The 24265-nt window shown below is 37.9% G+C and overlaps 1 protein-coding gene across 15 annotated transcripts in view; it reads left to right on the top strand.

The window, feature by feature from the left end:
* DLG2 (discs large MAGUK scaffold protein 2) overlaps positions 1–24265 on the top strand; it is a 1549658-nt gene that overhangs the window by 963640 nt on the left and 561753 nt on the right. For all 15 annotated transcript variants that reach the window (XM_059411961.1, XM_059411989.1, XM_059411997.1 and 12 more), the window contains one exon: positions 12574–12698. In XM_059411961.1, coding sequence (XP_059267944.1) covers positions 12574–12698 — 125 coding nt within the window. The remainder of the gene's footprint in view (positions 1–12573; positions 12699–24265) is intronic.

The raw sequence follows: 24265 nt of genomic DNA, 5'->3' as shown, positions 1-24265 counted from the left end.
TTTTGCACCATCAGTGCAAAGGTAAACACAATGAAAAAGGAAAATAATATTTTATTTTTACAAAAATACTTTTGATCTTTCATCTTTAGAGAACTGTTCAGGATGACAGCCAAGATAAGGTAGAGTTAGGATCTAAACATATCAGAAATTATTCTAGCGCTTGTTTTCTTAATCCATTCCAAGATAGTGATGCCGAATAGAGGATAGCAACTGTTTATTACCATTCTTCTTGCCCTAACCAAGATTGGTAGAAGTAGAGTTAGGGGTATGAGTTGAAGTCTTGTTTAGCCAGAGTCACAGTTGATTATTTCTAAGTTATCACTTCAAAGGAGAGTTACATGGCAGTAGCAAGTTACTACTGCCAGGAAACACTAGAAATTATATATATATGACAACCCTAAAAATCAGTATTTTTTTTTAAATCCTCATTTTTAAAATCCTCATTAAAGAGTGAAAAGAAAAGATTGTTTTAGTCAACAGTTTTTGGTTTTCAAAGATTTGGAATAGAAAAAAGTAGATGCAAAATGTTGATTGCAGAGAAAATGGGTAAATTGAACTTCTGAAATACAATGAATCAAAAGAAGGGGTATAGAAACTGATCATTCTTGGCATTATGCAATATCCTGGAAAATGGTAAATGAAATTAAGTAGGATAGATGCAATAGGGATAAAAATAAAAGGGTGAAAATTAGAGGTACTCAAGAGATAGAATCAACAGAACTTGGCACATAATTGTTCACAATGTCCAGGAAGAGAAGAGCCAAAGACTAATTTGAAATATTGTGCCACACTGACACTGTTATTGAATATATGGCAAATCTCCCCAACTAGACCATAAGCACCTTGAAAAAAAGGAACATATCTTTTTGGTGTTTTGTTAGTACAATTTGACACAATGTTGAGCACATTGTACGTACTCAAACAAATGCAGAATTAGGCAACTCAACGTTTAGACCTCTTACATTAAAACCAAATAACCCCCTTCCCCTGACCTTTCCTTATCAGCTTAGTCACACAAATTATTTCAAGTATTCTTCCATTAAGTTTAACTCAGCAAACATTTATTGAGTAGTTGCTGTCACCAGGAATTGAATGGAGAGCTAGAAATACAGATGCAAATAAAGTATGGCCCCTGTCCTTGAGATGCTAAGAATCTAATGGAAGAGAGACACATATATAAATAGCTTTATGGTCTTACTCACATTATGAATGAAGTCATGTGGAATCACAGAGGAAAGGGCAATCAACATCTCCCTGAAGCAACTGGAGAAAATGTGAGATAGCATTTGAGATGAATTTTGATGTGTGAAAGGCAATTCAACAAGAGAAGAGAAGTATTCTAGGCAGAGGAAGCGGGTCAGTTTAGTTTGTGCAAAAATGTATTCAATTCTTTTCACATATAGTTGCTACATGATTCTGGCACAGGAAATGAATAACTCAGTTTTGATACTTTGAGTTGATGCTCACGGTAGAGCAGGGAAGATAAACATGTAAACAAGTACAATAAAATGTGCTGTGTGTAATAATAAAATACAGAGGAGGATGAAGGGGAAAGTGAGGACCTACTTTAAGGCATTTTTCTTTACATGCTGCTGAGGGATATATAATGCTATACAGAAGAATGTTGTGAGCAGCTTTTAAAAAAAACAACAACACACAGTTACCCTAGGATCTTATCTGTGGTTTGTGGTTGTATTTTCCTTAGTCACTCTGCTGACCTGAGGGACATCCATGGAATGTGTCTCACAAGTTGCCAACTACAGGGAACATAACTGACCAAGAGCCCATGTACATATATTTCAACTTAATAATTCTCCAACATTGAAAAATGATACTTTACTTAGGAAAACTTGATTCCTGACTTCAGTAAGGAGGGGAGTTCAATCTTCCAACTTTAGACCCCCATTCTAGAATGGCAACCACTCATAAGAGCTAAAGAGTCTCTTCCCTTTAGATAAGATACATGTGCTCAACCCCCACTTCTTCTTATTTTATTTCCTGAACAAAGATCATTTGCCATTTAACCACACTCTGGCTCTGTTATTTTACTTCTCCTGGGGCCACATATACCCTCCTGTACAGTTTGTCGGCCTTCATAGCTATTTGCACTTGAGATCTGTTATTCTGAGCATATTTGACTTCATTCCATGAATGTGAATGAAGTGAATTAGTGCTGGAATTCCGAAGAACAAGGAGGAAAACTAATGAAATTCTAAGCCAGGGCAGTGATGGCAGAAGTCAAGAGGAGCTGGATGGATCTGAAAATATTTTAGGGGTTGAATCAACAAGACACATGCTTAATAAAGTATAAGGACGGATGAACAGGCAGAATCAAGGATAAGTCTCAGATTCCTTGATAGGGTAACAGAGTACCTCATGAGCTTCTCCATTTCTTTCTTAGTTTTCATACACAACATGTTCTGGAAGTTTTCGGAAAACACAGGAAGAAATGTCATTGGAAATACATGGCATAATAGGGATGCAAGAGAGGGACTCCATTGTTACCAACTTACATTGGAAAAACATGATCAAGAGGTTGAGAAACAATGTTGGGAGCTGTTGAGAAGTGTATATTGGCATTTCAGTTAAATATGATTGCAGGGCACAAGAGAGAGGTCACTTGGCAGTTTTGTAGTTGAATGTCACTGACAACATCCTAAATCAGATCTTGGGAATTCATAGTTCAAATATTGTATGTGGTCCCAAATTACTCTCCTTGATTTCTGACTCATTCCACTAAGCCTATTTTTGCTTTGGCTGCACACTGTCCTCCTCAAATTAGTCATGGTAAAATATCACATTTATCATGTCATTCCTTATTACGAAAATCTGGTTTCTCCAGGAAAGCCCATACTCCTGGGTCTGGCCTTCAGAAAACATGAGGGCATGTACCCTCAGAGCTGTTGGAAATACTCTTGCAGTTACCACCATTATTTTCTTGCCAGTATCTTTTTTTAAAGTATCTTATTTATCTGATTGAAAGGGGGAGAGGAATAGGAGAGTGGGAAGTAGGCTCCCCACTGAGCAGGGATCCTGTTGCTGGGCTTAGTCACAGGATACTGGGATCATGACCTGAGCAGAAGGCAGACAAGTAACTGAATGAACCCCCCAGGTGCCCTCTTGCCTGTACCTTAACTATCATTAAAAAGGGAGCTATAAGTTCTGTACAGCGCCTGACATGTAGAAAGCAATCCCTGAGGGTTAGCAATTACCATTATTCTTTCTCAAGACCTTGGTATTTTTTTTTTTCTGCCACTCCAGTGATACTGATATATCTCTCAAACTTACAACTTGATTTACCTCTTGTCAACTGGTTTTTCCACCCATATCACAGTCTTTACATCTCATATAGAGATAACATAGGACATCTCTGCCCAGGTAGGCACCATCTTTGATTCTTTTCTTTCCTTGAGAATTCTAGCCATCAGTAAATCCTGTCAGTTCCACTCCAAGTCATGTCTCAAATCATGGCACCCCCATTGCTACCAGCCGATCCAGCTACCATCAGTTTCTGACCTGGGCTGTTGCCGCTGGTCTTCCTGTCCTCACCTTTGCTCTCTCCGATGTTTTTAAAAAGCAACCAGTGTAATCTTCAACTAAATCAGACCAGATTACTCTCCTGTTTTAAATCTTCATGACACACAAACCTTACACCACCAGTGTTTGACCCTTTGCTACCGTCTCTGACCTCATGCCCCTTCCTTACCTAATCAGTCTACCGCTCTTCTGGATTCATTTTATTCCTTGAACAAGTCAATCACTTTCTTCTTCTTAGGACTTGGTACATCTTGTGCCTCTACTTGTAACTCTTTTAACTGGCATACTGCTTCACATTCTACCCTTCTTCTTATCTCTACCCCTAACCTTATCTTTGCCCACTTTCACTAAACGTTTTTGACCTCCTTAGCTTCTCTCTTTTTGTTACCATCTTCCAAGGAAACTTCAGTGTCAGCCAAAAAGGACTCTGACTGGATCATCATTTTAATGCATTCAGGTAACCTTTACTATACTCATGTGACTATCACTGAGTACTACTTCATCCCTGAAATCTTGAGCCCAGAAATCCCAGTGTCCACAGCCTGCTAGTCCCTCTTCCATGCTCTGTTCTCCATGAATCTGTACTTTGACCTTGTCATGATCTCAATCTTTTTACCCACTTCTGTTCTTCCAGGCTGCACATATTCCTGGCTTCTCTTCCTTTTTTATCCTTTCTGATTTGCATTCCTCATTCCTTTGAGAGTTAGCCACATTTGATTTTCAAACTTCAGCCCTAAAGCAACCATACCTTTCCTTCTCATTGTTCATGATTACTAAGCACTGTGGGAGAAAATCCCATAACCATGCTGATGATGGGGGCGCCTGGGTGGCTCAGTGGGTTAAGCTGCTGCCTTCAGCTCAGGTCATGATCTCGGGGTCCTGGGATCGAGTCCCATGTCGGGCTCTCTGCTCAGCAGGGAGCCTGCTTCTCTCTCTCTCTGCCTGCCTCTCTGTCTACTTGTGATCTCTCTGTCAAATAAATAAATAAATCTTGGAAAAAAAAAAAAAAAAAAAAACCAGGCTGATGATGGCCCATCTCAGTGCTGCTCAGCAGACCTCTACTGATTCTAAGGTGTCTCTCTTGCCTCACAGGTGCAATTCCAATCCTTTACTGCTTTACATAAGTCTCCAAATTCATTCTAGACTTCCCTTTGGTGTCCTGACATCTAAATGTGTAAGACAAAGACACTATCAGTTAAGAACTCCTTCAGCTTTTTTCTCCTGTACCTGAAAATAATCCTGTAACTCCTTCTGCCTTAAAATAACATTCTAACTTTGTAGTAATTTGATCATTCTTATCCCAAATAGAAAAATATCGCCCTTCCCACCTAAGGCTGAGGTATGCTATCTTAGAAAAACAAACTGCCATTTGTTCTTTGTTAAACATGTTTTTTAAGTATAATGTATGTGTGTGTGTTTATAGGGAGACATATTTATAAGGAAAATTAAAGATTGACTTGCTTAAAATGACAAAAATAAAAAGATCTATAATTCTGAAATCCATTGAAAGTAACTTTAGTATATTGGTGAATATACTTTCAAACTTTTCTATGCCTATATATTATAAATGTAAATCTTATATTGTATTCGCCTTTCTTTACCTAAATGTGTATTGTAAAGATATATTCATCTCATAATACCATCGTATTCCTTCATGTGGTTATACCACATGTACAGTAGGCGCTCAGAAATCCAGACTCTAGACCCTATTCTCACTCCTCCTTCTTCAGGACTTTGCTTCTCATGGACACCTTTTCTCTTTTGTATCTTCATTCTGCCTTTCCAGGAGCTTCTTTCCCTTGGCCCACAGACATGCTTGAGTCCTCTCCCTGCCACACTCTAAAATCTTTTCCCTACTCCTGCCTCCTCTCCATCAGCCACTACCATGTGTCTCTTCTAAGAATAAAACTGTTTCACAAAAACAGTAATCTACCTTCACACTATAACCATTTACTTATCATGTGTTCTTTGGCCTATTGTAAACTAGCATTCTCTTTCCTGCTGCTTCCTCTCCACAGCCCCCCAAACCTTGACAACACTTTCCTCCATTTACCAGTCCCCAAACACTGACCTCCTAGTGGCTCCTCAGGAGCAAATCCTAAATACAACTTCTAGAACTTCTAAGTAAGTGGAAACAGGCATCTCTTATCCCTAGACTAAGAATGTTATTCAAAAATACATGGATTATTGGATAACGTCTTAAAACATTTCTAGGAGGAAAATTTTTATGAAGATAACTGCAAGCAAGAGTAGTTAGAAATGTCTGAATTATATTCATATCTTTATATTATAATAATAGGCCTGTGGCTATTCATCTTTTGATATTGCAGTATGCTATAGAATGTGGATGTGAGAAAGACTTTGAATGATTTTCAACAAGTAATGTCTATGAAAAAAGACATCTTTTTATCCTTTGTACCATTCCAGATTTACTGCCTAAAATAAAATATCTTCCAAGACAATTTAGAAGATTATTTGCTAACCAATGGACCTATCAAGTGACATTTTTCTCCTGCCACATAGTTAGAGGATTCCTTTAATTTGCTGTTGTCTGTTTTAGACTTTTTTCATATCTTCCTTCTGTCTACTCATCTTGTTCACTATTCTGTGTGCTAATCACTAGTCAAATTTTGCACTAGTAATTTTCAGTCGGGGGGTCTATCAGAAACTTACAGATGGGAGACTGAGGTATGATGATATATCCGAAAACAATATGCATATAATTTTGCAGTATAAGTAATACTAAATAAAAATTAATATCATTGCTGGAGCAGCTGTGCAGAAAATAGACCTATATATTGATGATTCTTGGCAGAGAGTTAAAGGAGCATATAGTTCCTCCTGGAATGAGGGAGGTATATAGGACTCCTGGAGTTGGCAACAGGATATATAAAATTTCAATATTATTCAAAACAGGACATGACTGTTAAAGCTTAGAAGAGTTTGAGTCTTTATCTAGCCTTTATTTATCTAACATTTTTTAGGACTAAACATCCCTTTCTAAATATCCCTTTCCCCACATTCAGAATTTTTAACTAAATTATCTTTTTTTTTTTTTGTTAAGATTTTATTTATTCATTTGACAGAGAGAGAGACAGTGACAGAGGGAACTCAAGCAGGGGCAGTGGGAGAGGGAGGAGAAGGCTTCCCGCCAAGCAGGGAGCCGGATGCGGGGCTCGAACCCAGGACCTTGGGATCATGATCTGAGCCAAAGGCAGACACTTGATGTAATGCTACTGTGAAGTAGGTATTATCTACATATTACAGATGAAGAAACTAGACTCAAAGATGAAAACTTAGCCAATGTCAAATAGCTAATAAGTACAAAGCTGACACTCAAAACCAGGTCTAAATGGCCCCAAATTTCCATGAAATTTTGAAAATTTTCCATCAGAAATTTTCTAGGGTGCCCAGGTAGCACAGTCAGGTAAGCATCAGACTCTCTCTCAGCTCAGGTCTTCATCTCAGGGTTGTGAGTTCAAACCCTGCCCCCCCCCCACCAAAAAGTAAAAAGAATTTGTTTTGAATATTTTCAGATACTGATAGAAGTAGTTTAGACTTTTTTCAAAAATCCAAAATACTGGTTTGTTAGTATGATCATTTTTATTATGTATCCACCATCAAATTATTATTTTTCAACCCAGGAAAGGCAATGTGATATAATGGAAAGAAAATAATATTTGAAGCCAAATGAATTTGATTTGAATCTGAAATCCGCTGTTCACTTGTTTTCTGTGTTAAGCTGCTACTTCACTCTTCACAGCCTCAGGGTTTTTTATTTGTTTGTTTTTTGTTTTTTAACATATAAAAAGGAGGAAATAGTATCTACAGAATGGGGAATTAAAAAATATTTAGGTCATGTTTAGTTCAGAATAAATATGCAATAAATGTTAGTGTTCTTGAGAAAATTTTTAGTATTTTGATATTTTTTTGTTTTATTAAGAACTTTATAATTTTTTTAAAAAGTCTCCCTCTTATTTTGACTTATTAAACATTTTTACTGTTACTAATTAGTGGTTAATAATTTTCTCATTAAAAATAAATCATTTGCTTTTAATATTTCAGTGGTGATCATACTATAATTAAAATTCCATATACTTTTTTTTCTCTCACATTTACATAATGAGCATTTCCTGTTGTCATTATCACTACAATTTTAATAGCTCCAAAATAGTCCACATTCAGATAGATGTACTACAGTGTTTTTAACCATTTCTCCATCATTTGAATGTTTATTTCCAGTTGGGAGTTGTTCTTTCAATTTTTTGTTTTGTTTTGGTTTTAACATTAAAAACATAATACTGTGATAAAGACTTGAACACAAATCTTTGTACATATCTCTGAATATTTCTTCACAATGAATTCTTAGAATTGAATTACTAGATTAAACAATACTTTAAAATAAGAACTTCTAAAAAAAAAATCAAAGAAATTCCTTATAAATAGAAAATTCTATAGGGGTGCCTGGGTAGCTCAGTGCGTTAAGCATCCATCTCTTGGCTAGGGCTTGGGTCATGATCTCAGGGTCATGGAATTGAGCCCCACTTTGGGCTCTGCACTCAGCAGGGAGTCTGCTTTCCTCTCTCTTCCTCACCCTCTGACCCTCCCCCTGCTCAAGCTCTCTATCTCTCTCAAATAAATAAATATTTTTAAATTCTATACATGCTTATGGTTATGATATTTTATGTTCTTTTGGGGGTAATTTTCTTTTCTTCTTTTAAGATTTTTAAGATTTTATTTATTTATTTGACAGACAGAGATCACAAGTAGGCAGAGAGGCAGAGAGAGAGAGGAGGGGAAGCAGGCTCCCTGCTGAGCAGAGAGCCGGATGCGGGATCCATCCCGGGATGCTGGGGTCATGACCTGAGCTGAAGGCAGAGGCTTTAACCCACTGAGCCACCAAGGTGCCCTGGGAATAATTTTCATTTAGAGAAACACTTTGAATGAAAGAGGAACTTTTCTCAGAATATTATATTTATATTTGCAACCATCAGTAAAGTGTCTTTGCTTTCAGTTGATTCTTTTTCTTAGAAGAGATAGAATATAGTACAGGAAAAAGAAAGTGCCATTTGACTAGGCAGCAGACTTTGCTCTTGGGGGAGAATCAGCAAATGTGGAGGATTAGGAACCAGGAGAAAGAATGGTTCATGCCAGCCACATTCGTCAGTCATGGAATGTATCCAGCTGCAGGGGAACGGCAGCTACCCAGAGCCCTGTTCAGGGACTGCCCTCACAAGCATGGCACCTCACAGTTGCCATGGACTGGGTCAAGTATCAACACTCGGTTAATTAGCCACAATTCCCAGGATCTAAGGGTGTCAGCCAGGGGTCTGCCTATTCACATGGAGAGATCGCCACTTGGAACTGAGAGGTTCTGGGGTCTGGCCCTGCAGCTGGCTGGCTCCGCGATGATTGTCAGGGGACTGGAGTGACTCAGCTGTGGAGAACAGCAGGCAGTAATTTCACTGTTGCTTGTTATCTGTCCCTCTCTCCACTGAATGCTGCTGGCTGGTAGCAAAGACCTGAAAGGGACGGCTGGGAGACAACAATAAGGAGAGACAGGAAAACACTTTAAATAACGTCCTTAGCTGAAGTCACGTGAACATCCTCTAAAGAATCGTGGTGACCGGCCAGGCCCAGCTGGTTTTAAATGAAACACAAAATTTGCTTTTGGAAATCCGTGAGACTGGAAACACAGGTCTAGTTACACTCTGCCTCTACCTACCACTGTTCATTATGGATTTCCTGATCCATTCTTTCTTTTCCCTCAGAGTAGATTTGAGGGTAGGAGAATGTGTGTTAGGATCCAAAGGCCACCAGATCTCCTTATCAGGGTCAATTCTAAAAACAGTACTGGTTGCTAGACTGTCATCAAAAGCTATCCCTTCAAAGATCTGTTGATTCACAGGATAAGCTTTAAAAATGCAATGGTGATCTACTTCTACCGCTGCACGTCCCTTTTTCTTTGTTTGCAACAATAGGTTTCCTACAAATCTAGCCAAAGATCCAGAAGAATCCTTTGAAGTTGTGCAGTTTAACCTCCCCAGAAATACTCAGGTCCCTCACGTCCAGCAACAAAGCAGCTGCTCTATGAGTGAACCTTCCTCCTTCCCTTCCAGAGCGGCCTATCCCCCCAGTTTGGACAGTTTTGTCTCATCAGTCATCCTTCAGCTAAGCCACAATTCAAATACCTGAGCTTTCCATTTTTATTCTTGCAGAACACTGAACAAAAAGGCTTCTACTTGTATATTAGATTTCTGAACACATTGTGGGCTTTTACTGTGTCCTTTCTGTGTCTTCCCTTTAGATATTGAATATTCTCAGTAGGTTTGTTTGTTCATTCATTCGTCAGTTATTTACTGAACAGTACTGTGTGCCAGAGAAAGTACCAAGAACAAAGGTGAATACTACACAGTTTCCTTACTTTAAAGGAAAGACAGACTCAGAAATATATAAACTCAAAATAGTACAGTGCATGGCATAGATAAACACAGAAATCTTTAAAGACTTAAGAGAGGATTGAATTACCCAGAGAAATGGAGTTGTGATCTTTTAATATTTTCTGTAGCACTTGCCTTCTGAGCTTTATCTTGGATAATAGGTAGAAGTGGGCCAGGCAAAGGAGTAGTAGAAAGTTTCTGGTAGAGAAAGCAGCATGAGCAAAGGCCAAGAGACAAGTCATGGTGTCAGCTGTGCAGGAAAAGAGCCAGCAGCTCAGCTGAGTACTCCTGGGGGTAAAAGTGCAAAACTAGAAATGAAGATGATAAGGGTAAGAGCTAGAGAGTGAATATGTTTTGCAAATGGCAAAGTTTTGAGTGCCCTCTCCAAAACTATTGATATTGTCAGGAGAAAGCATTTGTGTACTTCCCAGCCTGTGCTTGCCTCTTTCCCTACCCCCTTATGCAGGAAATGATTATCCAAGGGGCCAACTCTAGTAAGACCAGTATACTCCAGTTGATATTCATGGAACTAGACCCAAATTACAATGAGGATACTCATCTTCCCATTCTTTCCTTCCAAAAGGATCTTCCAAAGGATCTCTAGATCATAGAAAAACTGCCTTGTAAGTCATCTTAATGCTGTCCTGACAATGTAGTTGATGTTACAGTGAAAATGTATTGATTACCAGATGCCCAATATCACCGCCTTTTCTGCTCTTCCTTGAATTCCGTGAAGGGAAAAATCATCTGCTCTTGTTCCCTGTACCCTTACCCTTAGTAGCTACTCAGCCATACCGGTAGAGTCATCTGGTGTCAGTAGGTACTTAAAGCCAAGAATAGGTTCTCTTGAACTCATGGTAAATATTTATCTCATCCAGTTCATTTTGCTTTCTTAATTCAAGCCTTCCTGTCTATGTCTTGGACGTGGCATACCCTTTCTCACCTCAGGGATTTTACATGTGTTCTTCCTTAGACTGAAATATTCTGTCTGCCTCCCCATTCCCATCCTGACCCTCTTAAGAGTAACTAAGTGCTTTTCACCTTCTGGAAAACTCCCTATGCTTCCTTCCTCCGTCCGCCACTCCTGCACTCTGTACTTTCTCTTCTTGTGCCTCATCAACTGACATATTCTCTGCTGTATTTCCCAGAACTTAGTCCAGTGCCAGGCACAGTGCTGGTGTGTAACAAATATTAAATAAGTTTATGATTGCATGACTGCTACTGAGTAATATCTCTGTTCAGTGAACATTGCATTTTTTCAAAGAAAAACAGAATTAGAGAAATGTCAGAAGTATAAAGGCATGGGATTTTAGTTGTTATGGTTGAATTATTAATTTCAACTTTTCAACATAAATGTATAATTGTGAAATCAGCCTTCTGGAATTTTTATTATTTAGTCAATAAAAATTGCTAAATGTTACCATACATTTGTAGTGATAGAACTGTCAAGTTATAGCTGATCTTGACACTGAACTTTTCTGACAGTGTCTTAATTAATTTTTCTGGATTAGCTACTAAATTCTTAGTCTTCATTTCTTTTTATCCAAGAGCAGGAATTAGTCAAGTAGTTGTAAATTTAGTAAGCTATCTTGGTTGTAGTGAAATTAAATATTCAGTGATAGAGGACTGGTTAAATAAATAATAGGATATAACCTTGATGAAATATTATTTAGTCTTTTTAAATGGATAATTATAAACACTACCTAGGTGTATGGATATGGCTTAAATAACATGTGATTTAGAAGAAACATCAGAACATAATATGGAAACATAATGTAGTCGGGAAGATATAAATTAAAGAAAAATATGTAAATAATAAATATGTCAAGTAAGATGGCTTGTGAATTTGGGGAAGACTTTTAATTATGTCTTATATACAGATTTCAGAAGGTTGTATGTACATTGGGTATCAATTACTATAATCTGCATGAGTAAGTATGAAAGCTTTATTAGAATATAAACTATCAAATTTACATGCTGCAGTGGTAATACTTTCCTTGCCAATATCTATTGCAAATTAAAATCTGTTTATTACTGAAAAATATCTCACATTTATTATAACTCTAGAAGGGAGACCTGCCTTCTGAAGCCAAAGCTTCTTGTTACATAGGAACACACTTATTTGATGCATAACAGTACTGGAAATAAAATTAAAACAGCCAAATTTCACTACTCTATCAAATCAATTTTCATGCAACTGGTTTCCTTCCATTTCTTTTTCCTACCTATGTATAATTTTTAAAACTGACACTAATGTTTTTGTATTTTTGTATATAACACAATTTATAAGCTTTATTTCCTACATTGTAATGATCATTTTAATTGCTGTATAAAAGAAACTTTTCTTAAAAGCAACAATTTAAGACCCTTTGAATAAGCAAAAATGTAAGGCCTCTTCAATTCTTGCAATGCAGAGACAAACTTGAGTGTTTTTCCTGACCTTCCTTTGTCTGCTGACAGTGCACTTTATAGCTTTGCGTGGAAGACTGTTATCACCTGATTTCCATTTCAGTAGTAAGATGATAACACGGAGTGCAAGAGGAACTAGGTTTAGGTGACAGCCAAATCATTTAATGTCTACTTATTGTTTCTCCAGGGGAATTCTGGCCTGGGATTCAGTATTGCTGGAGGGACAGATAATCCCCACATTGGAGATGACCCTGGCATATTTATTACGAAGATTATACCGGGTGGTGCTGCTGCAGAGGATGGCAGACTCAGGTAAAGCTCTGAAACGTTAGAATTATTTGGAAGGTAAATCTGCCACATCAATGAGACATGTTTATACCTTCGGAGAATAATAATTTTACAAAGCTCTGTACTTGAAAGAAATGGCTGTCAAAGCAAGCTTTCTGTAATGACTTCACAGATTTCTTCTTTAACTAAAATTCAACTAGTATTTAATTTGTGTTTGTTGATGGGCACCATGTTCACCTGGCTCTGTAAGGAAGATACGCAGATAAATTTTTGTTCCATGTGGCCGTCATTCTGGTTTGAAGGGAGAATACCCAGAGCTTGTGAGCAAATGATAAAATGTATCAAAAAAAAAACACTATACTGTAAGTAGAATTAGCAAATAAGGCAATGGTATACATACTGTGGATATTCATAGACTCGGCGACCATTTATAAGGGTTTTTGAAGTAATTAATTAATTCATGGAGATGAATAGGAGGGTAAATTAATGAGTAAGAGGAGAAAGGGTTGCACAAGCAGAATCCTCTGGGTAAGACAAACTAGCTTGCGTGGAGCCACAGTGTGGACTGTGAGTTAAGTATCACAAATGCAAGCTTTGTAGCCTGTCCTCAGTCTGGTTTTTCTTTTTTTTTTTCCCCATTAAACATAAGTAAACTAGTTTATTGTTTTTCTTACAAAACAGTCAAGGACACTTTTGTTCCCTAGCTACTGTTCTGATGCAATGATTCCTTAGGATAGCTTGTGCAAGAGAAGCACAGATTTCTTTTTTTTTTCCAGATTTTTTTGTATCTCCCATCAACATGAAAAACAGGAGGGACACTCCCACAGGAAACCCCTGCTTTTTGACAAAAGAATTTTCAAACTGAATTGATGAGATTAATTTCTGAGTGAGGAAATATCCGTGCTACAGAAGTGAACAATTTGAAACAGATACTGTGTAATTCTTGAGTCATAGTGGGGACTGGGTTTGCTTATATTGAACGCTGGGGAAGCACCATTTTCCAAAATTTAGAAACAGAGTTGTTAGAAGACAGCTCTGAAATCGATAGTCCACAAGGGATCTCCACAGCTCACACCGCTCTGCCTAGAAGCAGGGGAACTTCCCTCTCTTAGCGGAATTCTGGGCCCACATTTGGGATAGAATAGCCTTTATGTTAAACATGCTTGGCCTACAGTTAGGAATGAAAAGCAGCCATACCGCCATTGTTCGCTTACAAATCTAGGTGGCGGTCTCATGTCTGTGGAGGTAAAAGGAAGTTCCGCTAGAAGTGACATTCAGTAGTTAGAAAGAGAATAATCTAATGCTAGCTAAAACTTATTGAGTTTTTTTTTTTAAGGTTTTATTTATTTTTTTGACAGAGAGAGAGCACAATTAGGCAGAGCAGCAGGCAGAGGGAGAGGGAAAAGCAGGCTCTCTGCTGAGCAGGGAGCCCAATATGGGGCTCGATCCCAGGACCCTGAGATCATGACCTGAGCCAAAGGCAGCCACTTAACCAACTGAGTCACCCAGGCAGCCAAAAACTTTTTGACCTTTTTATACCTATGGAACATTGTGTTAAAACAGATAGAACTAGAGATGTACATAAACACGTACAGTCTTCTAGATACAACATCCAACGAGGTAGGTAGTAGGAACTGAGTCCTACCACGACCAAATGAGCTTAGAAGACCAAAGCCTCCAGATAGATAAGACTGTTGCTCAGCTAACATCTTGATTTTAGCCTCTAAGAACCTAAGCAGAGATTCCAGCCACACTGAACCAGACTTCTGACCTATGAAAACAGTGAGCTAATAAGTGGGTGTTATTTTAAGCTGCTAAATTGGTGGTGATTTTCCAATGAGCAATAGAACCCTAGCACACACCTCATTCTAGGAATTCCAAGTTCATTGTAAAAAGCCTTCCTGCATGAGGTTCGTCATATATAAAGTGACTGTGCAGGCTTAAGACACAGATGAAATGAGAGGCAGTTCTCTTCCTGAAGAGATTAGACTCCAGAGTGAGCTCAGGTCTCAGGAGTTGCCCCAGATGAGAGATGTAAGAGAAAGAACATACTCTTTGGAGTTAGAGGACCCGGATTTCTAGCTGCGTGACCTTGGGACTCTTCTTAAGCTTTCTGTGCTCTAGTTCGCTCACTGGTTAAATTGGAGATAGAAGCATAGATCTCAGGAAGCTATGGTAAGGATTAAATGAAATGGTAACCCTGAAAGAACTAGAATAGAATTCCAAGTGCTCCCCACAGCTCATTCTGCCAAGCCAACCAGGTAACAGCATGTGGAACTTGAGCCACAAATCTGTGACAGCCAGGAAGGGACCCTGGGGGTAGAATTCTAAAATCATTCCCAGTGACCACACCCTTTATGGTCTCTTCCCCGAGAGTGTGGGAAGCACCTGTGAATAGGGCGAGCTATCACTTTCCTGATAATATTGCTTGATATGGCAGAAGGGATTTCACAAATGTAATTCAGGTCCCTAATCCGTTGACTTGGAGTTAATCAGAAGACAGATTGTATTGTGTCAGCCTGACCTAATCCAGTCAGTACTTTAAAACCCAAGAGATTGTCCTGCTGGCCCGGACAGAGCAAACTTCCATGTTGGGGGAGGCTCTAGCGAGGAGGCCCTATGGCGGGCCCTGAAGGCAACTTTTGAGGGCTGAGAGCCTATGGCTAGTGAGATATGGAAGGTTGCAGTGATACAGCTAAATTCTGGCAATAGCCACCTGAGCTTGGAAAAGGACCCCATGCTCATGAAAGGAAGCTGAAAAACCAAGCAAACAAACAAAATAAACCTTGACACCCTGCTTGCAGTCTTGTGGGACCCAGACTGAAGAACACCACTAACCTGTGCTTGACCCTGGGCCCACTACAACTCTGAGATGAAAAATGTATGTTGTTTAGAACTTTATAATTTGTGGTAGTTTATCACTCAACTATAGAAAATGAATATGAACACTGTGGAATTCTGACTCAGAAACTCCCTCCTGGCTGGGTCCATTGCAGGCCTCTGCCAGGGGACCACACTGTAAACCTCAGAAACACTGAGCAGGCCTCACGGGTTGTCCCAGGCCCTTCACACACCTGGAGGCAAGAGGCAAAAAGCACAATGAATAGCAAGGTATGGCAGGGGGGATATCACTGCCCAGAGGAGAGAGAGAGTAGCAGTCTGTTTAATCTGATGGCTGGTGATATGTGTCTAAGCTAGAGTGAAAGAAAGAGCCAGAGCTAGGGAGAAAATGGGCAATGAGGGCTAAATTAAGAGCAATACAAGTAAGTACATAATGGTTTAGATTAATTTCTCTGGACAGTGACCTTTTCCCTATGCAACCTCTTTTTAAATATAACTTATTGTGTATATGTGTTTAGGGATATGATAGTTGTTCTTTGTGGGGTGTGGATAAAATGCAGAAGAGTAGATAAAAATTAAACAAAATACAACACAGTTATTTTTACACTACTCAGAGTCAATCACTATTAACATGTTTTGTGCATTTATTTCTAGGCTTTTGTTGCTATTTTTTTTGAAATTCTGTTTAGATCATGCTCTATACATTTAGCATTAACTTAACTTCTCATAACCTTATTAAATAAACCTTTCCCTACGTAATTTTTTAAAATCCTCTACAAGTGTTTTGTTGTTTAATAATATATTTACCACTTACATTGTTATGAGTTTATTTTCAGTTTCTCAGCATTTTAAATAACTGGCAATCTTTTAGAAGACATTGTTGACCCTGATTTTCATAGTTTCCTTAGAATACATTTCTGGTAGTCAAGTTTTAGGACCAAAAGGTAAGAACACATTAAAGAGTTTTGTTACATACTACTAACTTTCTTTCCAGAGAGATCGTACTAAATTTTACTTCTACCAGGAATGTTGGAGAAGGCTTATTTTAGGATATGCTCTCAGAATCTCATGCACTTACACATATATAACTTGGGGCTGTTTACCAAGGTAAACAATGGTGTATTTCCTTGCTTTACTTGCATTTCTTTGACAGTTAACAATAAGATTGAACTTTTCAAAAATGTTACAATTTATTTGTATTCTTTTTTGGGGGAAGTAGTCATTAAAATTTGATAACATTGCCTATCTTTAAAGTAAGAATGTTTTGGAAAGAACACTGGGTTTTCTTCCAGGGCAAAATAGATACATCTCCATGCTTTGAGGAGTGATTTTTATTTCTACTTTTGTTTCTGAACCATAAAAATGCCCTTTGTGTGGCTTCAAGTCCCTGGATTGCTGCGGACCAATATTGATCTGTCATCCTGGGGAAGAACTATCACATGACAGTCTCCATTTGGCGATGCAGCAATGACATTTTACACAACAGTGCATTTATTAAACCCATCCATAGCACAAAAGCAGCATGTAGTAGCAGGCAAAAAAGATGGCTGCTTGCCAGTTTCCTGACAAGTGACACAATTTAATCTCTGAGCCCTCAGCACAATAATTTCTATTCCTAGACAAGATGAAAGGAAAAAAAAAAAAGTTTTCTTTAAATCCATTGCTTCATTTGTTCCTTCCATGTCTCTTTATGGGTAAGGCTGGCTTTGTCCTTACAAAATCCAACACAGCATACATGTTGATTTTAAGCAAGAATAATATTGGTCACGCTGAGGTTTGAGAATATTGACCAAAGCTGAGAGGTCAAGGATCAATGTTTCAAGAATACTACTCCTATGTATAAATCAGAACATTGTCCTTTTGGCTGTCATTTGGCAATCACTCTCTGATTTTATTCATTAATTCATATACATTGACTCACTAGTGATTTTAAAACAAGAAAATAAGAAGAAAGAGACAGAAGGGAAGAAAAGGAGCAAAGGGAAAAAAAAAAAGAAAAAAATTGATCATTAGGAGCTAAAGACAACATGTACCTTGGAAATGGAGAAGACAAACCTAAACTTAATATTTGAAGGACAAATTAAAAGCACCAGGCAGAGGAAAGAGAGCAACTTCCAAGCATCACTTCCAAGACCAACTTTCAGATTGTTTAAGGATAGAAGATTTTAAGTAAGTAAAACTGCATAAGAGATTGCTAAATTTTTTAGATTACCTGTCCACATTGAACTTTCATGAGTTGGGATGATTGCAAATTAAAGCCTTATGAGTCACCAAGTCCAACCTATCAATTTACATCATAATCCAACTGATTATTGCACAAAATGACTATGATGATGCTCTATTTTTCAAAGAGAGAGACTCTCAGTGTCTTCAAAACCAAGTGAACTTTTCTGTAATTATTGTTTTGAGGGTAACGCAGGACATAAATCTGTTTCCCTGAACAGCATCTTTATGAGAAGCAAAACATCATTATTTAATGCAAATTATACCAGTGCCCACCTTGGAAAGAAATTTGGTGGAGGGTCTTCTTTTTTTTTTTTTTTAAAGATTTTATTTATTTATTTGACAGAGAGAAATCACAAGATGGAGAAGCAGGCAGAGAGAGAGAGGGAAGCAGGCTCCCTGCAGAACAGAGAGCCCAATGCGGGACTCGATCCCAGGACCCTGAGATCATGACCTGAGCCGAAGGCAGCGGCTTAACCCACTGAGCCACCCAGGCGCCCAGTGGAGGGTCTTCTCAGTGGAGTCATACTTATAGATTATTTCCTTTCATGTCTGCTTACGAGAATGTAAAGGAGTGAGATGGAACAGCCCTGTGTCCTTTGATTTTCTCTATCAATATTATCAGCCCCGAATATGTCGACAATCTGTTAGACCAGAAAAAAATCACTTGGCAGTTAGTTCCATGGTGACTGGTAGTCACCTCAACAATTTAGAACTACACAAGAACTAAACAAGAATAATTTTATCTACAAAACTGGTAGAATACCAGGTACCCATGTACAGTCTTTTATATCTGAAAAGGCACCTCTAACAATTTTCCTAATTTGGTCAAGTGTTATACAATTTAATAAGAGAAATCCTTCAGTTGATTAAACAAAATAGCCTTATGGCAAACATACCTACCCCCTTCCCTTTTTCTAACAAATTGTGCCAAGACTTTGAGATATCTGTATGCAAAAGAATTAAGTTGGGCCTCTACCTCATACCACACACAAAAACTAACTCTATGTCAATCACAGGAGTAAATCTTCATGAGTAACCTTTGAATTAGGTGGTGGTTTCTTAATATAACAACAAGAACAACAAAAGACAAAAGCAGATAAGTTGGACTTCATCAATTTTAAAAACTTTTGTTCTTCGAAGAGCATCACCAAGAAAATTAAAAACAACACACAGAATGGCAAAAATACATGCAATAATACATTTGATAAGGGACTTGTAACCAGAATCTATAAAGAAATTTTATAAATCAAAAATAAAAAGACAAATAATCTAACTTAAAAATTAGCAAAAATTTTTGTGTTAGTTTCCTATTTCTACAGGAACATATTATCATAAACTTAGTGCCTTAAAATAACACAAATGTGTTATCTTATAGTGCTGGAGGTCAGCTATCCAAAATCAGACTCACTGAAATAAACTGAAGATGTTGCTCAGAGGCTCCAGAGGATAATTGAAAGAATCCATTTTCTTGTCTTTCCCCAGCTTCTTGAGGTCACCTGAATTCCATGACTCATAACCCTTTCCTTCATCTTCAGAGAGCATCAGTCCAATCTTTGCTTTTGTTATCATATGTCTTCTCTCACTGTATCTCTACTGCCTCCTTCTTCTAAGGACTCTTGTGATCACACTTGACTCACCCAGATAATCCAGGATAATCTCCTTTCCTCAAGATCCATAGTTTAATCATGTCTGTAGAGTGTCTTTGATCCCTAACAGGTATATTCACAAGTCAGAGATTAGGTCTTGAACCTTTTTACGGGGGAGAGAGAGGGATTATTTAGCCTCCCACAAATCTGAATAGATATTACTTTAAAGATATTTGTCATTACAAATGACAAATGAGCACATAAAAAGATGTTTAATATATATTTATTAGGGAAGTACAAATCAAAACTCTAGTGAGATACTAGCTTACACCCAGCAGGATGGCTATAATCAAGAAGATAAACAATAACACATGTTAGCTGGGTTATGGAGAAATCAGAAGCCCCGTGCAGTGCTGATGAGAAGGCAAAACAGTGCAACCACTATGAAAAACAGTCTGTCAGTTCCTCAAAAGTTGACATTTGCCATGTGAATGGCAATTCTACTCCAAGGTATGTACCTAAGAGAATTGAAACTTACGTCCACACAAAAACATTACTTCTAATAGCCATAAAGTATAAACAACTCAAATATCTATTAGCAGATGAATGAATAAATAAATTTGGTATATCCATACAGTGGAATATTGTTCTGCCATGAAAAGAGATGAAGAACTGGTGCATGCCACAGCATCGATGAAACTTGAAAACACTGTTCTATGTGAAGAAAGCCAGATACCAAAGGCGCATACTGTACAATTTTTATTTCTATAAAATGTCCAAAATAGAGAAATTCATATAGGTAGAAAGAAGATCAGCAGTTGCCAGGGGCTGATAATGAGAATGGGATTTCTTTGGGACAGGATGGAAATGTTCTAAAATTAGATAGTGCTAATGATTGTACAACTCTACAACTATACTAAAAATCAGTAGATTATATACTTTAAAAAGCCAAACTTTAAAATATGGGAATTGTATCTCAATAAAGCTGTTATTTAAAATATCCAGTCATTCTTTTCTGGGATAAAATATTTATCATTTGCAAATATGAGTATTTTTCCTTCTAGTTTTAGAAAACTCACGACTTCTTCACATTGCTGCTACGAAATTACAGAAGGAATTCATTTGATGTTCTGCAATTTAGGAAAGCTCTTTTAGGAAAGAATCTATTCATGAAAGAGAGAGGACCTATGGTTTGGGCTCCATGCCTGTGCAAGTCTAAGTAATCTTTAAAGTAGGCAGGGGAGCCTGGGTGGCTCAGTGGGTCAAGCCGCTGCCTTCAGCTCAGGTCATGATCTCAGGGTCCTGGGGTCGAGCCCAGGGGGAGCCTGCTTCCCTCTCTCTCTGCCTGCCTCTCCGACTACTTGTGATTTCTCTCTGTCAAATAAATAAATAAAATCTTTAAAATAAACAAACAAACAAATAAATAAATAAATAAAGTAGGCAAATATCACAACATGCTCCCATTTCCTAGAAAAATGAACAGATATTTGACCTTGTGTCCCAGGTACTGACTGAATCATTAACACTTTAGAAAAATTAAGGCAAAGTTTTTATTTTCAAAAGCCAAAAACAAATCACTAAGTGTTTTAAAATTTAGGATGATTAATTCAGACTAGAGTTTTATAAAGTTCAGTTAACCGAACCTGCTTTAAGAAGAAAAGAACATACTGATCCTGGCAAAGGAACAAAGGGATTGGTAAGATGTAGATGTGATGGTTCATATCCCTTTAGACTGGTTTCATGGGACTCTAAATTTTCTGATTTGATTCTAGCCCCTGCTTGTCTAGAGAGCAATTTCTGGCATTGTTTGTACATCTAGACTCTAACTCCCAGGTCAGACTGAAAGTTAATAAGATGCCCTGCTCTAGTGAAGGACAGAGACACACCTGGGGGTCTCCGCCACTAACTAGCTCAGAGGCCTTGAGAATGTTACACAACCTTCTTGATCTTAGCCTTTTTCTCCCTTAAAATGAGTAGGATAGAAGTTCTTCGAGAATTTTCTGTTTCAAAGTCAAATTGTTATTATTTGACTTTTGTTGACTGAGACATCCAGAATGCCATTAGAATGGTCAGAAAAATCAACCCTTTCTTTTGATTACATCTGTAGCTCTGAGAAGACACAATCTTCGTTATATTCCTCAAGCAAAATGCTGATCACGACACTAAACGCTGATAAGGTATTTGTTATTATTTATTCCTGGTAGTCTCCCAAGAAGGCATGTTGTCTTTCTAATATTATGAAACTAACTATATTTGATATTGATTTTAGCAAATAGCTATTTGGGATCTAGACCAAAACAGAACAGTTTGGGGAGGGGGACAAAACACTCAAACTAACTCCTCATTTTTAGTTCAATAGTTATTTTTCAAGAATGTTTTTTCTACACAGTCACAAGTTACATTACTTAGAAAGAACTAATAATGTCGCAAGCTTTGCGCAAGCATCAAGTCATTACAAATTGGCTTAACAGTTAGATGCCAAAATCATCAAAATGTTGGGGTTATTTAATATTCATTCAGTTCCTACGCAGGGCAGGGGATGGTAAAAGTAACAGTAAAATGAAGACTTATATATCATCTTCTGTGTGAAGTTTCTCCATGCTGTGAGGTCCATGCCAGGCAATCTTTACTGACAAGCTATCCCTCTGTCCTCCCAAGCCCTCCACCCACCCACCTCTGCACATTGCATTGTTTCCCAGAGGAAGCTGAGGCTGGAAAAGCAGGTGAGAAATTAGAATGTTAGACTCAGAGTTCTGCACCCGGATAGGCACAGGGAGAGCAGGCCCCAGCTCGCAGCCCCTCACCAGCCTTTTCTCTTCCTGCTCCCAGCTCCCTGCTGTACCATGGGGACGGTGGGGACATGCCCAGGACACTGCTGTGTCACTGCACATCCAAGCTTCATCCACACCTTCTGCAAACAGTCATTCTTCTACCACTTTTGAGTCTAAGGTTGTGTGCACAAAGCCTGAACCATTAACCCTTCAGAACTTGAACTTGGGAGAGTAGTTTACACAGCCAGCAAAGTCAGAGAATTCCAGAATATGTCTGTTGTGGAAGAGGGGGAGTCCACCCTAAGTGGTCATTCTTCCTAGGCATTATTGACTCCCTGTAAGGTGATCATTAGTGAACATTAATCCCTTAAAAGTTACTTGGCAGGCACAGTAAGAGAAATGTATTCATTGACTTTTGGGGTCCAGTAAAAACAAAATAAATAGGATATGTATGTTATTGGTAGAGTTATTGGCTTATTGAGTTTCTCATATTAAATTTCACAGTATTAACTATTGCCTCCATTCTAATTTATAGAGAATAAGGTTTGCTTTGTCTTCTTTTTTTAAAATATTTTATTTATTTATTTGACAGAGAAAGAGAGCACACAAGCAGGGAAAGCTGCAGAGGGAAGAGAGAGAAGCTGAGAAGGGAGGCCAACGCGGGGGTCAGTGTAGGGCTCGATCCCAAGACCCTGGGATCATGTCCTGGGCCAAAGGCAGACATTTAATCAACTGAACCAGAACCATGAGGGCCCCAGTTTTGCTTTGTTTTAATGGTAACACATGTACTTGCTTTAAATGACTGAGTTATTTTCTTGACAACTATATCTGAAGAGAAAAAACATGGGAATCTCTAAACCAGCTTAAAATGCCACCATTCTGTATGTCTGAAATCTTATAGTACGTATTTAATATTCTATCTCCTATAACATCTAACAATGTTCTTTACCCATAATAGACACTTGGGACTGATAAGAGCTGCTATTTCTCAAGCTTATTACATTAACTTATGAAGGCTCAAGGAGGCTAAGTTACAAGTGGCTGAGCCAAAATTCTAATCCTATATGTTTAATTCTACAATCTATGTTCTTCCTACCATAGCACATGACTGCAATTATCTGCAGATCAAAAACTGAACACATATTTAAATATCTGGGAACACAGAGCCATGCCAACATCCCATGTGATAGTATGAAAATTTGAAAGTTCAAATCCACCTAAGTGACACTCAAATTCTTTAAGCTCTTCAGGAATTGACTGACTTGGACTGGAGGTTTTGTCACAATACAACTCTATATGAAAGGAACATGAAAAGATTAAATAATTTTGTTTTTGAACATAATGCAGTTCTCTGATTAGGAAATAATGCACATTCGTTGTAAAAAATTTGGGAAATATAGACATTTAGAAAATAAGTTAGAATCATGCATAATCTCATCATCAAAAAGATGTATTTATTATATTCCTTCATATTTGGTGCATGTTTTTATATAGTTGACTTTTCTATCCTTCCTTTTTCATTTACTATCACAATACAGGCATTTCCTTACATGAAAATATACTTTGCAAACATTAGTTTAAATTGCTTCATAGTTTCATATCATATAGGTGTAACATTAACTTTTACCCTATTTTGGATATTTAAATTGTTTATTACATTGTAATGAACATCTTTGTGGAAGGAAGTTAAAATTCTCACAGATAGGGACTCCTGGGTAGCTCAGTGGCTTAAGCCTCTGCCTTCGACCTGAGTCGTGATTTCAGAGTTTTGGGATTGGACCCCACATCCTGCTCCCTACTCAGCAGGGAGCCTGCTTCCCCCTCCCACTCTGCCTCTCTGCCTACATGTGATCTCTCTCTGTGTCAAATAAATAAATAAAAAATATTTTAAAATCTCACAAATATTAGAGGAAATCAGGTTAACTGTTCCTGGATCAAGTACTTACCACATACAACTGAGTTTGAAATGTCTGCAGACTGGCTCTAGTACTCCTTATTACATTTGTTTTGTGTTGTTGTTTGTTTTTTAATCATAAACCAGAAGTTTTCTTTTGCATTATAGCTGAATGAATTAGCAACAATAGTTTTTACTGAGTAACACAAAGCTTCTAGAGAATGTTAGCATCCAAGACAGTATCCATATAATACCCTGACCTAAGACAATTTA

The sequence above is a fragment of the Mustela nigripes genome, chromosome 1 (assembly GCF_022355385.1).
Source record: "Mustela nigripes isolate SB6536 chromosome 1, MUSNIG.SB6536, whole genome shotgun sequence".
Lineage (NCBI taxonomy): Eukaryota > Metazoa > Chordata > Mammalia > Carnivora > Mustelidae > Mustela > Mustela nigripes.
This window is presented reverse-complemented; position numbering and strand designations above follow the sequence as displayed.